Source organism: Dermacentor andersoni, chromosome 8 (assembly GCF_023375885.2).
Source record: "Dermacentor andersoni chromosome 8, qqDerAnde1_hic_scaffold, whole genome shotgun sequence".
Lineage (NCBI taxonomy): Eukaryota > Metazoa > Arthropoda > Arachnida > Ixodida > Ixodidae > Dermacentor > Dermacentor andersoni.
Window position 1 is genome coordinate 149,938,225 of NC_092821.1, and position 18,814 is coordinate 149,957,038.

Here is an 18,814-nt window from a genome sequence, read left to right on the forward strand (position 1 = left end):
GTATCAGCGAGCTTCAAAATTTGGACGACAAACGAAAAGATTCGTGCTCGCTTTGTAACAGTTTGTCGTCGGTTCTTGCTTTTCTTCGCTTGGTTATGCATTTTAGGTGAGTACACTTCACTGGAAGATGCAATATGCGCGAATGAAAACATTTTATGAAGATTTTAGTCTAAGAACGCGTCATTTGTGCAGCCATATCCACGTTTTAGACGAAGCCTCTCACAATACCAGCCAACATAAGCCTCGCAAACACATATACCGTCATTTCCATGACGGCACAGCGCCCCTTAAGAAACTCCCATAGACGGTGAGGCCAAATTTACCTCTAGGTGTTATAGTGAGAAACTCTATGATAGATAGATAGATAGATAGATAGATAGATAGATAGATAGATAGATAGATAGATAGATAGATAGATAGATAGATAGATAGATAGATAGATAGATAGATAGATAGATAGATAGATAGATAGATAGATAGATAGATAGATGTGGCAGGCGTCGCCCTGCCATGAAACAAAAACTCCGTTGCCTAAGTGACTTTGATACAGTGACGCATCGATCCCATCGTGCTTCTCTGAAAGCAGCGCCACATATGATTCGCGTCGTCCACTGCGTAAGAAGGCGTTTTCCAAATTCTTGCGGGACGCTGTACTAGACAAGACGCTGCCACCAGCTGTCAGAGTGCGTGCCAACAGGTTCGGGCTACAGAACATTAAGCTGCGACATACGTTATTAATTCCTGCTGGCACGGAACCCTTCTTCAGCGAAATCCAGACGGCAGACGAGGCATAATATGTATGCGAAGGAGATTGGATTGCGAAATAGGCCCAGTGCAACCAGTTTTTGCGATCTCTGGACTTTTCTTTTGCCTTTTGCCTACGTTTTAGTCGACAAAGAAGATGAAATTATAGTAGCATGAGGGAATGGCACACTTCCAGAAAGGTAGCAGACGACGACGACGATGACCGAGTTTGCTTTTCCTCTGTCGTCTGCTGCAGCGCCTTCTCGAGACACGTGCCGTCTGCTCTCGCATCAAGAACGCCCAGCAACAACGAGTGTGCACTGGAACAAAAAAATAAAAATTGCAGACGTCAAAGCCCTTGCGTCGTCTCTTGTATTCTTACATCCATATAAACTCATCATCAACAAGTCTCTAAAAAAGAAGTAGCGTAAAAGCTAATAAATAAGCGATCTTCAGTACCTATAGAAAACGAAGAAATAGAGAAATACATACGCATAACGAACCGAAGCAACAAGGTTACGAAAGAACGGCGCCAAGCCAAACATAAACAAAGGAACGAAGCGATAACGCCTCCGGGTGCTTGTACCGCGCGTCCCGCGCGTGCTTCCCCCCAAAATAGCGACTGTGCTCTCGCAAAGTTCAGAGCCCGAAATCTGGCCGTTGCTCGAAGGCCCTCAGAAAGTGCGGCGTGTTCTTGCGCAGGGTACGATGGTTGCAAGCGTCGGCGTCGTCGTGCACCTGGCATTGCGGCTTTCGGGAGGCCACGTGCGCTACAGTTAAGTGCGCGCAAAAGAAGGCACAGCTAAGCCTAACGTTCGCTACCAAAAAAAGAAAGAAAAAGAAATCGTCTGTTTCAGGAGCCAGACGATTTGTCGATTCCGGAAAGTCACGTCTGTCGCACGCTAATTGAAATGGTTTAAGTCACTGGATACGTTTCGCGGAGGAGTCAGATTCGGACGCTTTAAAATGCTGCAAGCAATGCGCGGCGAGGCTTTGACTTTTTTTCTCTCTCTTCTTTTTTTGGTTTCTAGAGTCCTGTTTCACAAAAACTGCAACTGCTCGAGAGAGACTGTGCGCGGCGAGCCTTGCCCATCAAAAATGCAGAAAATAGCGGGAATTTCTTGGCACGCCTATTTCCGCGCACAGCCGCGGTTGGACCCCCCCGTCGTTGTGACGTCAGGTGTGTCGTCACTGGATTCTATTCCGAGAGTTTCTCAGTGCGCTTCGCATTTTTTGCAATGAGACGCCGCGTGAACACATGCTCCGCATGGTCATATTTATGTCTTCTGCAAACGAGGTTGTCGCAGCCCGTCTGCCGAGCCGTATATATATGTACCGTCTGGATATTTTCCCACATAATGTTCGAGCTAAGACCACGGTGCGATATTGTAATTATCGGACTACTAATTTGGAACGGTGTGTAGCTGAAGAAGGTATGCAGTGACAGCGCATCATATTTGTGTCGTCTGCAAAGGAGGGATAGTCGCCGTCTGTCTGCGGATCCGTGTACACGTCTGGCGATATCATATATATATATACACACACTACAGACAAAGAAATCGTCTGTGACAGATAGCAGAATTGTAGTCCTTGAGCTGGATTACTCGAAGCGGCGGACATTGGTCGTACGAAAAATCGAAAAGCATAACCGACTATTTAACAAAGAGCAACTAATTAACTTTAAAATTATTTGCATTACTGCACATAGAAAAAAAGAAGAAGAAGAAGCCGTGGAGCGCGGATGCACATCGCGTCAGCTCCGCATTTTCTTATGATTCTCGGCGGAAAATCGCATTTTGTGGAGAAATCCATTTATCTTCACAAGAACAGGTGCCAAGGAGTCCAAGGACACCATTCTCTACCAGGTGGGCCCGTTTTTCGGCCGTCAATCGTTCCTTCCTCTCGCTACGCGTGGCGGGAGATCTACACCTAACTAGAACGCCTCGACACCTCGAACGGCTCCGCCGCAGCGGTGGCTGAGAGAGGTCGGCCTACCGACGGAGATACCCAGGCCCTGCTCCATTATGGAAGTCGTGAGCGTGGAAGGCGAAGAAATGCAACCGGAGGAGTTGCTCCATTATGGAAGTCGTGAGCGTGGAAGGCGAAGAAATGCAACCGGAGGAGTTCGGAAAAGAATCAGGTTGGTGCGAAGTTAGAAGAGGCACAAAGAAGCGATGCAGCGGTGGGGCCGGATCGGCGGGACACGAGCAGCAGGGAAGAACCTTCGTCGGGGAAGCAAAAAATAGAAACAAATGGAAGAACGAACGCAAGGTGCGACAAATCATCAAAGCAAGTAGGCTGCCTAACCTGCCAAAAGAAGACTACAGGGTTATCGTGCGTCCACGTGGCGGACTTAAGGTATCAGACTACAAGCTGGATCGCATTTACTACTGTCTGCTCAACGCTGCCGGGGTCCGAGAGACAGCGGAGGAAGACAGCATATGCATAAACAGCAAACAAAATATAGTGGTGCTCAGCACACCTTCCGAGGAACGGGCCAGGAAATATGGGGCTATCAATAAGCTACGCCTTGGAGAACAAGAATTTGAAGCAAGTGCTTACAGAGCAGCTCCTGATAATACATCCAAGGGTCTCATCAGAGGAATATCCCAGGAGGAGAGTCCGGAGGACATAGTGACCAGTCTGGTCACGCCACGCAATCCTGGAGTCTTGCACGCCAAGAGAATGGGTAACACAGACAACGTGATCATTTTATTTGAAGGTTTTCACGTCCCCAGATATGTGAGGTATGGAGCGATGCTTATCCAATGCTCCTTGTATAAAAAACACATCGACATATGCTATGGATGCGGAAGAACAGGGCACAGGGCTGACGTGTGCCCCAACCCTGAAGACAAGATTTGCCGGGGGTGTGGGTGCAAGAATCCTCAGCAGGATCACAACTGCGACGCGGAGTGCCAACTGTGCGGCAAAGACCACCTCACGGGAGACAAGAAATGCCAAGCAAGATACAAGATACCGTACCTGGTCAGGAGACGCCGCTGGGAGCGACGGAGGAGGGAAGAAGAAGAGGCCGAAGAGGAAGAGTACTCCTACCACAACTACAAAGAAACCAGAGGGAGCAACAACAATAATCATAAGACTGTAGCGAGCAAGCAGCCCTCAACCGACAGAGAAGAAACAAGCAGGAAAAACTATGGAAGACACCGCTCTGGTTCCTTCCCGAGACTGCCAGGGGAAGCCGGTCGCGAACGCTCCAGGTCCAGGACCAGATCGTGGACGAGATCAAGGTCGAGGTCCGGTTCGAGAACTAATCGAGGGGGAGACGGGAGCAAAGCACAGGTGAGCTGGGCAAGCGCGGTCTCCGGCACTGCTACTCAATCGCCTAAAGTTAAAGGGTCCGCCCTAGAACAGGAAATGACACAGATTAGAAACATGTTAGAACAGATTACCCGAGAGAATGCAACGCTTAAAGATGAGATCAAGCAGCTTACGGCAGAAAACGCGAAGTTTCAGCAACAAAAGAATGTCAACGCACCCTCCGCCAGTACGACGTCGACGTGTAGTCGGGCTCCAACGCCCGTTCCCACGCAAGCGAACGGAGAAGCACCACCACACAAAAGGAGGGCGCAAGAAACGGCTGAAGAAAAGAGTGTATTTGCAATCAGCGAGGTTATGGGAACGTTTGAAGGAATGTTCGATGGTTTACAGCAACAAATCACAAACATGTATGTAGAGATTAAACAACGATTCGATGGATTAGAGAATAGAGTAGCGGCACTAGAAAGCACACCAAAGGATATTAGGATATTAGCGCAGAAGCAGGCACTAGTCGTGGTCGGCGATTTTAACGCGCCACACGCGGCTTGGGGATACAGGATAGAGAACATTAAGGGCCGAAGCCTATGGGCAGACGCTCAGCACGAAGGACTAACGCTCATAACTGACCCTCAGACACCAACCAGAATAGGAAACAGCGTAACCAACGACACGACACCAGATCTAACATTTACGAAGAATCTAGCAGTTTCTCAATGGACAAACATGCAGGAAAGCTTAGGTAGTGACCACTACATCGTCGTCACAACGGTACAAGCAGGCCCAAGGAAAAAGAGGGGGAGAGAACTCAAACTAGTAGAATGGGACTCTTTCCGCAAAATCCGACAAGATGATGCGGAAGACACTATAACGGACATTGAGAAATGGGCAGAGAAACTGCAAGAAAACATTAAACGAGCTACCAAAACTGTTCCAGAGGAGGCAGGTATAGAGGAGATGGATAGCAGATTATTGCACATGTGGGAAGCGAAAGGTAGCATGCTGAAAAGATGGAAAAAGCAAAAACATAATCGGAAATTAAGGAAGAGAATTGTGGAATTAAACAAGGAAATCGAGATATATGCAAACAGGTTACCCCAACAGAAGTGGGAAGCCACGTGCGACTTGATGGAAAGGCAGATAGGAATGTCCAAGACCTGGAACATTCTCCGATGTCTCTTGGACCCCGGAAGTACAAAAACCATACAAAGACACAATCTACAGAAGGTTATACACAGCTACAACGGTACAGAAGAAGAGCTCTTTCGAGAGCTCCAAAAGATGTACGTTGGAGATGCGGAGAGAGAACTACTTCCGGATTACCTAGGTAACGAGAATCCTGATCTTGATACCCCTATTACGGAGGCAGAAGTCAGATATGAACTCACCAGGCTCAACTCGAAATCTGCACCAGGACCTGATGGGATAAGCAACAAAACACTCAGGAACCTCGACGATGTATCCATCCGAGCTCTCACGGACTACATGAATAACTGCTGGGAGCAAGGCAGCATTCCAAGTCAATGGAAATCAGCCCAAATCATTTTTATACCAAAGCCTCGAAAGAAACCACAACTGACGAACTTAAGGCCGATATCACTGACATCCTGCGTCGGTAAACTCATGGAACATGTGGTTCTCACACGTCTCACGAGATACATGGATGATGGAGGACTTTACCCACATACCATGGTTGGATTTCGACCAAAGTTATCGACGCAGGATGTTATGCTCAAACTAAAACATCAGATCATAGATGCGGGTGAGAAAAGTCTAGACACTAAGGCAATACTAGGTCTCGATCTAACTAAGGCCTTTGACACCGTCACGCACAAGGCCATACTACAAAATCTCCAAAAGCTGGATGTAGGACGTAAAACATACGCGTACATCAAAGACTTCTTGACAGATCGTACCGCAAAGATTTCAATTGGAGAATCCAAATCGGACGCGCTCAAGCTAGGTAATAGGGGTACCCCGCAGGGTTCAGTCCTATCTCCCTTTCTATTCAACGTGGCAATGATCGGTCTTCCTGCGAGACTTGACAAGATAGAAGGACTCGGACACAGCCTCTACGCGGACGACATCACCCTTTGGGTGGCGGGTGGAAGCGATGGGCATGTGGAAGAGATCCTTCAAACAGCAGTAAACACGGTGGAAGACTACATCAAAGACAAGGGACTGAGATGCTCCTCACAAAAATCAGAACTTCTGCTCTATAGGCCCACATGCCGGGGTCGAAAAAGCATTAGGGAAAGGCCGGGCATTGTGGTCACAGTAGAAGGCACCACGATACCGATAGTGGAGAGCCTGAGAATACTGGGACTCCGCATATCCGAAAACGGCCATAACGGAGAAACCATTAGACTACTTGACAATAGTGTTCAACAAACAATCAGACTAATAAAGCGGATATCCAACAGGCACTATGGCATGAAAGAGCACAATATCATCCAATTAATAGAAACATTCGTAATCAGCCGCATTATATATGTGGTTCCTTACCTCAAGCTCTACGCTGCGGAGAAAACCAAGATAGACTGCATTATTAGAAGGGCGTATAAGCAAGCCTTGGGACTTCCGGCAAATACGTCAAACGAGAAATTCTTGGCGCTCGGCGTGCACAACACATTAGACGAACTTATTGAGGCCCAGAGAGTAGCGCAGTATGAAAGGCTTACACAGAGTTTGACGGGGAGACACATCTTAGATGACATCGGAATAACCTACGAAGCACAGCACGGAGAGACATCCCAAGGAAAATAAGGGAACATCTATCAATACCCCCACTCCCCAGAAAGATGCACCCGGAGTTTCACCAAGATCGAAGAAACGCACGAGCGAGAGCTCTCCACAAAAGATTCCGTAGTGCCAGGGACGTGGTCTATGTGGACGCGGCGGAGTACGCAACTGGACATAGTATGTCCATAGTTGCTATGAGTCTAGAGGGTGACTGCAGAGTTAGTGGGACGGTAAAAACATGGAAGGCAGAGGTGGCGGAGGAAGCTGCCTTAGCACTGGCAATAGCCTCCACAGAAGCTAACATCGTAGTAAGCGACTGCAAGACAGCCGTCAAGAACTATGCAAAGGGAAGAATCTCGCCGGAAGCACTGAGAATTTTAAACAACTTTCGTGAAGATCGCGACATCCACATTATTTGGGCACCCGCACACTCCTCCCTTCCCGGGAACGAAATAGCGCACAACCTGGCTCGAGAACTGACAGGCCGAGCAGGTGACACGCAACAAATACTGGGAACGGAGAGAGACCGGATGACCAGCTTTAACGAGATCACCAAACACTATAAATTGGGAAGGGCCCATTTCCCCCCGGCACACTCCTCGTTAAATAGACGGCAAGCGACAGCATGGCGCCTCTTACAAACAGATACATATCCGAACCCGGTGGCCTACCACCGCTACTACCCGGACCTTTACACGGATAGATGTAGATTCTGTGAAGAAAGGGCGGACCTACAACATATTGTTTGGGCTTGTCCTCGTACACCCATACAGAATAAAATAATTAAGACCAGAGAGCAGTGGGAGACCGCGTTGCTCAGCTGTGCACCGGAAGACCAACTCAAGGCAATCCAGCAGGCCGAAGATGCCGCCAGGGCCCAAGGGCTCGAGGCCGTCATTTAGGTAGAGGCCTAGGTCTCAAATCTGCTGTGCACAAATAAAGTTTATTCCTCCTCCTCCTCCTTACTGCACATATTGCAGTTGTAACCGGTCAGCTTGCAAAGCATATCCATTTGCAACGAATTCTAAGGATAACACGGATTTAAAAGTAATCGCCATGAAATTTGCGGTATAGAAATGCACTATTGTTCTACTTATTTAAAATAAAAATGAAACAAAGCCGCCGCGTTATGCAGTCAAGCCTAAAGGTAACTGGAACGCCCAGGTATTTCGTCGCCCTGTTTGGAAATGAATATCTCGAAACTGTACCATGCTGAAAATTCGTTCCAAAAATGGATAGCTTTCAGTTAAAAGTTAGCCCTTGTTGCTGTGCTTCATTACTTCTTGTGTCCTTGTTTTGACTTGGCTACATACTTCGTGACATTCCATGATGATCAGCCAACAAGCCGACATCGCCACCCTCGTTGTATGTTGGCTATTTGGCTTTCATGGGGGGGGGGGGGGAGGGGGTTAGAGAAGTGAAGTGACAAGAAAGCTTCGCTGTTGCTCGTTTATCTCTATTTTCAAAGATTTAATGCCCCGTTGTCTTTTGCCCCCGATATTTTCTCGGCAAGCTCGATATGCCCTCGCAGCAATGACTGACAGACAAAGGGTGCTTCCATCATTGCTGCTGGCAACAGAGGAGGTTTCCATCGTCGCTTACAAGTTCCCCAGCAGCGCCAAATGCATGTAAGCCAGTGTAGCATACATCGCACTCAATTGAAGCCCGAAGTCCGTCCTCAGCTATAGTTCGGTGCAGCGTAAATACTTGCAGGCGCACGCCTAGGTGTGAAGGTTAAAAAAGAAAAAGAAAACGCAAGAGTGACGTAATTGATGTATCTCTCATGTTGAAAGGAATGAACGATGAAATAATTCGCAGCGTGAGTTAGAGAAAAAAGAATGGAATGATGAAGGTGCACTGTTAACACCCATCTAGAGCCTAAAGGGTGCATAAATTATAAATATGCCTATAACTCACACCCTTACAATCTTTATGGATGTAAGAGTGGGGGTTATCGACAAGTTCAAACCCTTACGTACCCCTAAGCGTGTAAATTGGCTTTTATATCGTGCGTTACTTCGTGCATTACAAAAGGACACGAGCTCATTGGCTAGGACACAACAAACGAGAAGCTGACCCGAAGAGCGCATCGTACCGCTTGCGAAGTCAGTTAATTGGAAATCGGACGTCTCTCTCCTATCTTCAAGAGGTTTACCGCACGCCAGCATCTGTCTGTCACCGCTCTGCGCGCGCGCGTTTTATAGTATGTATAACCAAAGTGAAACAGGCGTGACCGACGCAGACAGAGGATGCGACGTGGCCCTCAAGGACGAACGTCTCTCTCTCTCTCTCATTTGCCCGGCCAAGCAAACGGGAACACCTGCCACGCCATCCGTGACCGGGAAATATCAAACCAGGAAGCGCATGCAAGCGGCGAGCATAGAGACAATGGGCCGGCTGCCCGGATATCGATGTAGCGGCACGCGGGTCCATGGAATGGCTGCGGGTTGCCGCCGCGGAATGCCTTCCAACGGGATGTGCAAATCGCGGCCGAGACTTTGGTCGCCTCGTTCTGACGGCCCCGCGAAAGCACTGCGTACAGTCGAAGGCCGTTAAATAACGAAGCGCGTGGTTCCTCCGAAACAATTCGTTACACAGGTCACTTCGTTATAAAGGGTAGCCACAGCCTGGCAACCGAACTGAGGCAGAATCGTTCCTTCGCTACGCATGGCACTTCGTTGTAGAGACGTTCGTTGTGGAGGGACTCGACTGTGCCTACCATCAGTGGCGTCCCTAGGGGAGGGGGGTGGGGCGGGAAGCTTCGGGTGTAGGCCACTCGAGCCTTTCGTTTTCTCAGCGGATCGTAGCCCAATACGGTAAACGTCGGATGCGCCCGTGACATTGCTTACTCCGTGTCATTTCAACGTATAATGTTGTAGCTGCTAACTGTGGGCTCAAGAGTTTGGAGTGCCTATGGCGGCAGTGTTTAGAACGATTACAAGATGCGACATCTCTAACTGCCACCCTACTGGCTCCTTTCTTAACAGAAATACCTGCCGAATCACAGGCAAATCTAGAAGTGTTGCCCTTTAAGTACTTAAATATTCACTATACAAAATCTGCGTTAAGAAGTGTGAGGGGCTGGAGTGGCAAGAGAAAGAAAAAGAGGGGAGGGGTGGGTAACGCATCGTGTAGTGGCACCGGGTGCCGGAAAGCCGAGTGATGTCACAGCACACCACACATGCAGTAAATCCACTGTATACAGTACACGAACGGGGCGGTTAGATATGGGACTCCAGAGCCCTCTAATTTAAAGGAATAAGTGTGCCTCGTTTGTGTAATGATCAACAGTAGGCAAAGAAAGTACAGCCTTGAGTCAACACTTTCACAAGGATAGAAGCGCCCTTGTAAAAACGATTGTCAACAAAAGGATATTGAACGCAGAAGCAACACCCGAACGGTCTGTGATAATACGTGGACCTCGGCCTGCTTTGACACTGAAGGTACACCTTAACTTTGGCAAATGAAATCATTACGTACTAGGGAAAGGGAATAGCAATCAATTGATATCTTCCCATTAGAATTTAGAGTTGTCACTTGACTGTCTCTTAGTTTTGGCTCTGCAAAGTGGGGGCAGTCCTCGCACTAATTTTTCGAAAGTTCTATGCCCGTGTAAACCAACACTGGAATGAAATTGCTAATGAGGGACAAGACTGACCCTGGACACGGTTGAATTGGACAATCCTGAGGTGCTCCTGGGGTAGACACCCCCTTGAAGCTTTGCGCAGGCTATTCTGCTCTCTTGTACAATGAATGCTCGGAGAGACCAGAAAATATATGTGCATCTTCAAAAAAACAAGAAAGCAGACATGGAGTGCATCAAGACATGCTAGACATTTATTATAACAACTTGCAACATAACACACTTTTTAAATACATGCGGCAAAAACAATTTATGTACATGCACAATTTTGACTTAGATACAGCAGTATGTACAGTCAGTCATTGCAAGAAACTTTGGTTCCAGCAAGGCCACCCGCTGCACCGTACAGCAACGTGCAAGCTTTCTGGCCAACTCTGATTCTGTCACTTAACAGAACCTAACTGCAATACTGTGACACGACAACCCGCCGGAAACCTCTTCAGAGTTCTGTCGAGCCCGAGTGCTCAGTGGGGATGCTGCCTTCAATATGTGTACTCTCATCTTCACTGTTGTTTAGAGACGACAGGTTTCGTTCGTTGAAGGGGCTCGCCAATCCCGCATGGGGCCCCTCTGCCATGTTACCAGAGGAACTAGCTGCGCAAGGGTCAATGTCGACAGGCATCGGAATTGTTGGAAGTTCGGGTGCAGGGGGTAGCTCTTCTGCACTTGCACCGCCGCCCGATGTGGCTGGGACCATCTCCACGCTTGGTGGTTGCTGGGCTTCAGAAGTTGCTGGCGCTTCGACTTCCATAGGTGTGTCTCCTTTCTCATCCTTGCCGCCAACCCTCTCGACAGCAGGTGGCGGTGGCACTTCAGGCGACACCTCAGGAGCTGCAGACGCGGCTGCCGCAGCAGCACCGGTAGCCTCGCTGGGACTCTCGCTGCCTCCCTCTTCGTTAGATGGACTGGCTTCACCGGCAAGGCCTTCGACTTCCCGAGTTACAACCTCAACAAGAGCACCCGCTTGAGGTCTGCCCTCGAGCAAGTTGATGACAGACTGCACTTCTCTGACCATCGACTTGCGCAGCTGGCGGACGTCGTCTCTGCCTGCTGGGTCCACAGCATCAAGCTTGATCATGAGTCGCGTAAGCATCTCATCAAGAAACTTGTACTGCTTGTCACCGGGCCTACCACTGAAATTCAACACCTGCTGTCGCAGGTCCGCAAGCTCCAGGCTGATCCTTCGGATCTGCTCCTCGGCCGTGGACTGCGTCTTCGTCTCTTGCTGCTGTGGCGGCGGGGGCTCCGAGCCCTGCTTTGCTGGTGCAGCCTGCGGTCCTAGCCTGCCACCCGACGACGATTTGGCCGTCGATGGGGTGCGCCTTGACGACTGCTGGCACTTTTGCCTCGGGAACGTGTGCGGCCAACTCTTTCCGCCAGCTTCCTGCTCGTCCATCGGATCGTCGACCCGACACCTCGCCATAGCCTCGTCCCCGCAGTCCATTTCAATGGGGACAGTGCGCACGTTCTGCGACTCTCCAGCCATTTCTTCGTTGTGGTGGTGGTGGTTATGAGACGACGGGCTCCTGGCCTGTCCCTGCATTGGGTACCCGTCCACTTCGACGGGTATAGTGTGTACATTCCTGGGCTCCCCGGAAGCAGGCTGCTGCTGGCTTTCCTTGGCGCTCGGGGCTGCGGCGAACGTCCTCCTGGCCTGGCTCTGAGGCTTGAGCTCGCCGTCGGACGCGTAGCCCGCGCTGCTCGAGGCGCCCGTGCGGGGCTCCACCATGATGGGGATGTGGTGGACGCGAGGTTCGTGGCGCGACTTGGAGCACGACGCCCCGTTGGCTCCGCCGCCGCCGCTGCGAGCGCTCGAGCAGCTGGAGCGACTGCCCTGGGACGACGTCTCCGAGGCGGCATCGTTGGCCTCGTCGTGGCTGCTGCTGCCGCCGCCGCCGCCTCCGGACGTCTCGTGGACCACCTTGATGGGCACGCCGCCTTCGTCGAATTCGGTGGTCCAGCCCCGGCGCACGCGCGACGACTGCGGCGAGCCGGGCATGGAGCCGGAGTTGCCGAACACGGAGCTGGTGTTGCGCCATTCCGGGTCGTCATAGAAGGCGGGCTGCGCAAGAGAAACGAAAAGGAAAGGTCAGGAAAAACGCCGTGGCAACCACGTGACGAGGCACGCATTACCAAACGATGAAAATTCCTCGTTTCAACAAACAACCGCGTATACGCTTGTACATCAGTTAATCCGCGGGGACTAAGAACAAAACCAGGTAGTTAAGGCTAATCAGGAGAGATGACCTTCACGTAACAAATCGCTGAACAGAAGTCAAAGCTGGAACGCGCCTAGTGTCGTCTGCTTCTGACTAATCCGTCTCTGAGCTGGCAAGAAGTCGCAGCAGCTTCATACAATATGTCCGACATTGCCAGTTACCTGCCGCGAATGCAAAGCCCTAACACGTTAGTTGCTACTACATTTGATGTGACGCTCACACAAACGGAAAACTGTAGCGAGCGATCAGAGACGTAACGTGACAGCCCGCTGTAGTTTGCTTCGTCTAATAACTCTGCTGATGGTTCAATTCGAACGCGCTAGAAGATTGCAGATGATCGAAAGTCTATGCACCTGAGATTTTCGCTTGCGACCAGCCATATCCCGCGACGCGCACGCTTCCAAATCCAGTCACAATAAGAAAGCAGCAGGTTGACGATCAACGCCTAGTCAGCTGATCCACAGCACAACTGCTTAAAGGCAGACGCACCGCGTACCAGACAACCGGCGGAAGGGAAGCGACGAAGAGAAAAAAAATCCTTTTCGGCGCTCTCCCCTAAACTCGCCCGCACTTCGCTCTACATTTTTTTTCGCGTCGTTTCCGCCTGTCAAATGGCGTAGCGCCCTCATGACGTTGCACCGCCCAAACGCTGCGGGAGGCAGGCGACCCACGCAAAATAGCAACTTCGCTGACCGTCTAAAAATATTCCGAAGAACAAGAAAAGATACGGTCGGCGCGGCAGCCCTAAAAGAAACAGGGACAACAAGTAAAGAAAAATACATCGAACGCGCTGCCGAAAAACCCAAGCCGCCAACAACGAACCCCCCACACAAGCTAGCCAAACACTCCGTTATGAACTGCAATTTTCCCCTCCCCTCGACGTCTTTTCCACCTCGCATTTTTCCGGCAAGCGGGATCGTTCGGCTGGTCTTTCTGTATTTGTTTTGCCTACGCGGCCAGTCCCGTACTGCAGCTCCCATAGCCTGAGCGTTCAAGGTCTCAGCCAAAGCGCCGCTTGAAGGTTACGCGCCGCGAGAGACGGACGATTGCACGGAGAGCCTTCGCTGCTCGCACTTCTCGCGACTGGTTCTTGCACAGCGCTTTGCACGCCATGCAACAATTACATTTTTTTTCTGCTAGTTCGCCCCAGAAAGAAACCGGATTAGTGAAGCAGACGATCGACGGCCGATGCGCGGCGAAATCAATGCGGTACATCATAGCCAAGCCAATCACGAAGCCAGGCCAACACCCGTGCGCTGCCACAGCAGTTTCCGTTACCATTGGCCCATTTGTAGCACGCTTGATGGTTTCGGAGAATCGATGCTGTCTGACACGCGAAAGTACGGTTACGCTTGTACCTCACCCCTATAAACGCGGCCGGGAAGACGCGTTAATGCTGCCACTGGGCGCGAAATGCGTTGTCAGCTGCTTGCGCAATATGTCGAGAGAGAGCTGGTACTTACCCTGTGGAAACGGCCGGCCCAGTCCGTCGACCATGAGGGCGAATTGGTCTCGTAGAACATGTTATCCTCTTCGGGCTGAAACCCGAATCTTCGCAGTATCTCCGATCGTCTCTCGTCCGAGCTTCGGTCGGGATTAAACTGAAACGGCACTCGTCTGTAGCTCATATTTATCGGCTACCCCCACAGCGCAAAAAACTCGCAACGCGTTTGTCCACCTACACGCAGAAAGGCAGAGAAGAGAAAAAGGGGAAACGCAACGGTGGGTGACGTAAACGGACGTCACCAGTCCCAGGAGCCAATTGGAAACGAGAGCGGCGAAACGTCACGATTTGAGCCGACGAATGAAAGAAAGCTGGACGGGGACCTAGCGCCACCGCGACGCAGAAATGAGAACGAGAAGCTTCTCGAAACTCGCCCGAAGTTCTCGAAATGTCGCGCTGTTTCGCGTGCCTCGCCGCCGCCGGCGCCAGCCAGCGTCAAGCTTCTCGAGGCGTCGCGAACATTCGAGATGCGGCGCGCCAGCTTCAAACGCCTTTGACGCGTGTCGCCTTTGACCCGACGCGCTCGCAGCGTCGAGCTTTCTCGAGCTCTCTGAAGTGGGGAAAAGAATACTCAGGGCCCTTGACGCCGACTGAGCGATACGTTTCGACGTCACATTTTGATGTCGATAAACAAAAAAACCTAGAGAGCTGTGCACCCCCGTTACCTCTTTACACTTCCGGTTACTGACAGCTTTAAAGTATAAACCCCATGCAAGCGATCTTGCACGCGACAGCGACAAGCGACGCGATGGAGACGGCTGTCGCGTTCGCTCGTCGCCTACAAGTTGCACCCCATGCGAGCGATGACTTCGAGCGACGTCTCCCCAATGTTGCCGGTATGAGGGCAGCAATATAGGCGCCGAAACTAGCGTGACGCGTGCTTTATTAACTTAAGTTGATGTATTTTACTGTAAAAAGCAGCATAAAATATTTCTGAAAGTCTTGCAGTAGGTTCTTATCCTTGCACGTATAAAAATTCAATCGTTTGCTCGTTCCCTGCGACAATCGAAAGTACTTGAGTTATGTACATCCAGTTCCGGCTTCGCGCTATTGGCTAGTCGCTCATAGCACTTCCGGGCGACGAGCGACGAATTCTAGATTTGCAGAACCGAGCGATCGCGCGACAAGACCGAGCGATCTGTTCAAGCGACGGCCCGATCCGTCGCGCGAACCCGTCGCTCGTCGCTGTCGCGCACAAAATCGCGCTAATGGGGTTTAGCCTTAAATCTGCTGACAATGACGTTGAATAAAACACATTCTTTAAATGCCGTAAAAGAATCTGACAAGGATGTATTAATCGTTTTATTGCACAAACGGTGCCAGTTGTAACGCGCGTAGTATATTATCAGGGCTGTAATTGAAAACGTTGCGATGTGCAGCGTAAAAGTGTTGTGTTTTGTCCGTGCTGCTTTTGCACTGTTACTAAACGTACGATGAATCCCAAACGACTCGCCCACCACGCAAGTTTTGCGTCATCTCGTAAAAGGTGGGAGACGGGTATGAAAGCGTACTGTTTGGCGGTCTGGTTATGGTGCGCTCAAGTAAACTCAAGGTTCAGGTCGTTGTTTCAGTGCTTTTACGCGTACGTTCGTACGTTGCGCTGGGGCGTGGTGCATTCCTAACTCAATGGCATCGTTCATACGGGCTTCCGTCTAACTCTCGATTACGTCATCTTTTAATTATTCCTTCATATTTTTACCTGCTGCACTCGTTTACGTAAGTTTACACGCTGCACCGCGGGCATCTCCGGCGCCGCTTTGGTTGCTCCGGTAACCGATGGCATGCCGCGGCAGTATGGTTGACCGCACTTGACACAGGATGGCGCTACCGGTCTGAAGATGTGGTGCCGCCGTTGCATCGATCTGTGTTCCAGAAGCGTCCCGATGCTTCCAACACAAGCAAAGAAATTCAACTCTATGATTCGAGTCTGAGAACGGTGTGCTTGCAGGGAAGAGGAAAAGAGGCGCAAGCCGACTTCAATTAGTAAATTCATAACACCTATGATTCATGTGGAACACAAGTACATTTCACGACAACGCGAGACGACATACATTATATCAAGCTTCCGCTCTGGAGTTCTGCGTCTGAGTTTTTACCTACGTAAAATGGTCTCTCCACTATTACCCTCTCTTCTTGTAAAACTCTAAGATGTTCTTTTTTTTTTTTTTCGTTGAAGCGTCCGGAAGGTTACGTTGATAAGGGTGCCGTCTACATATACTCGCGGACAACTTTCTGCGGCAATGAAGGGAAAGCTATGCGGAGGCAAAGCGCGCACAAGTGAGAGCGCTTCTGAAGAGAGTCACGTGTTTTCATCCACGTTAGTTTAGGCTGGGGAAAAGAAAACATAAACAACTCATTAGCAACAGTTAAATAAGATAAAACACACCACTGAACGTAAACGTTTACTTATTTTGCGGCTTTTCACTTCCGCGTCTGGGCAAACGCGAAACCGTCGCACGTGGAAGCTGCGTCGAGTCGGCGTCTGCTCCGAACAAGCAAAAGCACTGTCAAACGCTGGCGGACTACTTGGCGCCGTAATACATGTGCAGCAGCCACGCGCCCGTAGCTTTCCAAACTTCATTGCTACAGAAAGTTGTCCGCAAGCATATGTACTTCAATTTTCTAAAAATAAAAATTTTGTTGTCCTTGTGTTACGCAACGTTCCATTTTTTATTTGCTTTTTCTTCTGCACTTTTCGTTACCTCTGCCCCCTTCGACGGTGTATGAACCATGATGGCAGACTAGGACGACTACTGAAGGTGTCCGGATGTTGGGTCAAAGATGCCATGAACTTCGGCTCACGAGGCTCACGTAACGACTTGCAAACATGGCGACAGGTTTTGTAAGGCCGCAATACTCATACGAAAAAAAAAAGATCTAGTTGTGACCACCAATAATTTGCCAAATGAGTGCGTAAACGGACAAAAAGAAAGAAAAAACCATACTGTGATCGCTTCAGCTGGCCGTTGCACATAATTGATAAAAACCAGTTCCGAGGTCGCTGCTCGGTGCTCCCCCTATAGTTCATTGCGAACTGGTACTGCCGATACTACGCTCGCGTAGGGGCATTCCCTGGCTGCCAGCCTACCGTAATTGACTACTTGCAGAATTCCTAACAGCCTTGCGGATCATACTTGCTGATTCCACGAATGCTTGACGCAAGCTTTTGCAGGGTGCGCTTCACGCCCCGTTTTCAGTCTCGTAACACAATCTTTGCGCACGTCGGCGTCGCGACCGAGGGATTTTCGGGGAATGAACGGGCTAACACGCTCGCGAGTGAAGCTTAGGGCCATGGCTCCCCGACATTCGCTAACCAACTCACCATACTACAAACTACACATCGCGTTCTTAGGCGCGTTGGCCCCCTCCCACCGTTCCAGATTCCCCGCCCTCCCACGCGTGCGCCGTGGCGCTCCGTTACGGCTAGCTGAATCCAACTATTCACTCCATTACAGCACCCCCAACCCCTTGCTTCCCCGCGATTTCGCAGACATGAACCCGCACCTTTCTGTCCTTGATGTGGGGATACCCCAGCTCCCACCACATTCTATGGCAGTTCCCCTCAATCCCTCCCCCCCTCCACACACACACACACGCCTGTTCCTCCCTCCATCTCTACTCCTTTCCCTACACCTTTCTACCCCGTATGGCTGCACGCACGTCGCTGACACAAGCCATATAGTTGCCGGCACTCCTCTTTCAATCCCCTTTTCCCCTTCCCCAGTACAGGGTAGCTGTAGCTACCGGACTCAGCCTGGTCAACCTCCCTTCCTATCCCTTATGATTTCTCTCTCTCTCTCTTGCCGGTACAGGAGCACGTGGTAGAGTTCTTCAACGCTGCGTTGACGAACTGTACCAGTGAGGCCTTGGACATAGGGCCGCGCTCCACCGATTCCATAATTCATATGTTATACAAAGTAAGTGTTTATCTCTCTCTCTCTCCCACGAGAAAGAAAATCGAAGGGGTAGGACTACCCCTTTATCTGTTGCGCCTTTCCCGAGACAGCGCGTCGCCATTGTGTTGATAAGGAACGATCGGCGATAGACGTTTCGGGCGGCAATACATCGTATCCTGTGAGCCTGTTTGAGGACGCTGCTCCGTGGTGCGGGCGGGTACGTAATCACGTGGCATCTTTCACGCATCACGAGTTTTTCGCTCCTGTAGGAAAAATTGAGCACGCTAATTGTACCTTGCTGAAAACTTCCCATTCCAGTGATTAATTAATACAATTGTCTAGAACTCCTCAATCGACTTCGCGATAATTAGGGCAGTAATGATCGAGCTAGATACACGATTGCAATTACTTCATTAATTGATTAAATTATGATGTTTTACGTGCTGAAACGACGATCTGATTGTGAGGCACGTCGCAGTGGGGGACTTCGGAATAACTTGGACCATTTGAGATTCTTTAGCCTGCACCTAAATCTAAGTATACACGGGTGTTTCCGCCTTTCGCCCCCATCGAAATGCGGCCGCCGTGACCGGGATTCGATCTCGCGACCTCGCGCTTAGCAGCCCAACACCATAGCCACTAAGCAACCACGGCGGGTCGATTACTTCATTGAATGCCACCAGAAAAATAAAACTGGTCAGTTTCGTCCGAAGGGCGCTGCAATGAAAGCGTAGCTAGTACTGATATCGATATTGTACTGAATTGATATTGATAGTACTGAATATTG

At 50.2% G+C, this 18,814-nt stretch overlaps 1 protein-coding gene across 2 annotated transcripts; it reads right to left on the minus strand.

Moving 5' to 3' along the window:
• Nucleotides 1–10,575: 10,575 nt before the first annotated feature.
• Nucleotides 10,576–14,325, minus strand: stv (BAG domain-containing protein starvin). Of its 2 annotated transcripts, none has more exons than XM_050176605.3 (2): nucleotides 14,091–14,325; nucleotides 10,576–12,470 (listed from the first exon to the last, which is right to left on the minus strand). In XM_050176605.3, the coding sequence occupies exons 1-2, from the start codon at nucleotides 14,253–14,255 to the stop codon at nucleotides 10,848–10,850; spliced, it is 1,788 nt and encodes a 595-aa protein (XP_050032562.2). In that variant the 5' UTR covers nucleotides 14,256–14,325; the 3' UTR covers nucleotides 10,576–10,847. The 2 variants fall into 2 exon arrangements, with proteins under 2 accessions (XP_050032562.2, XP_054925526.2); XM_055069551.2 differs by lacking the exon at nucleotides 14,091–14,325 and adding an exon at nucleotides 12,981–13,772.
• Between the last annotated feature and the right edge of the window lie 4,489 nt (nucleotides 14,326–18,814).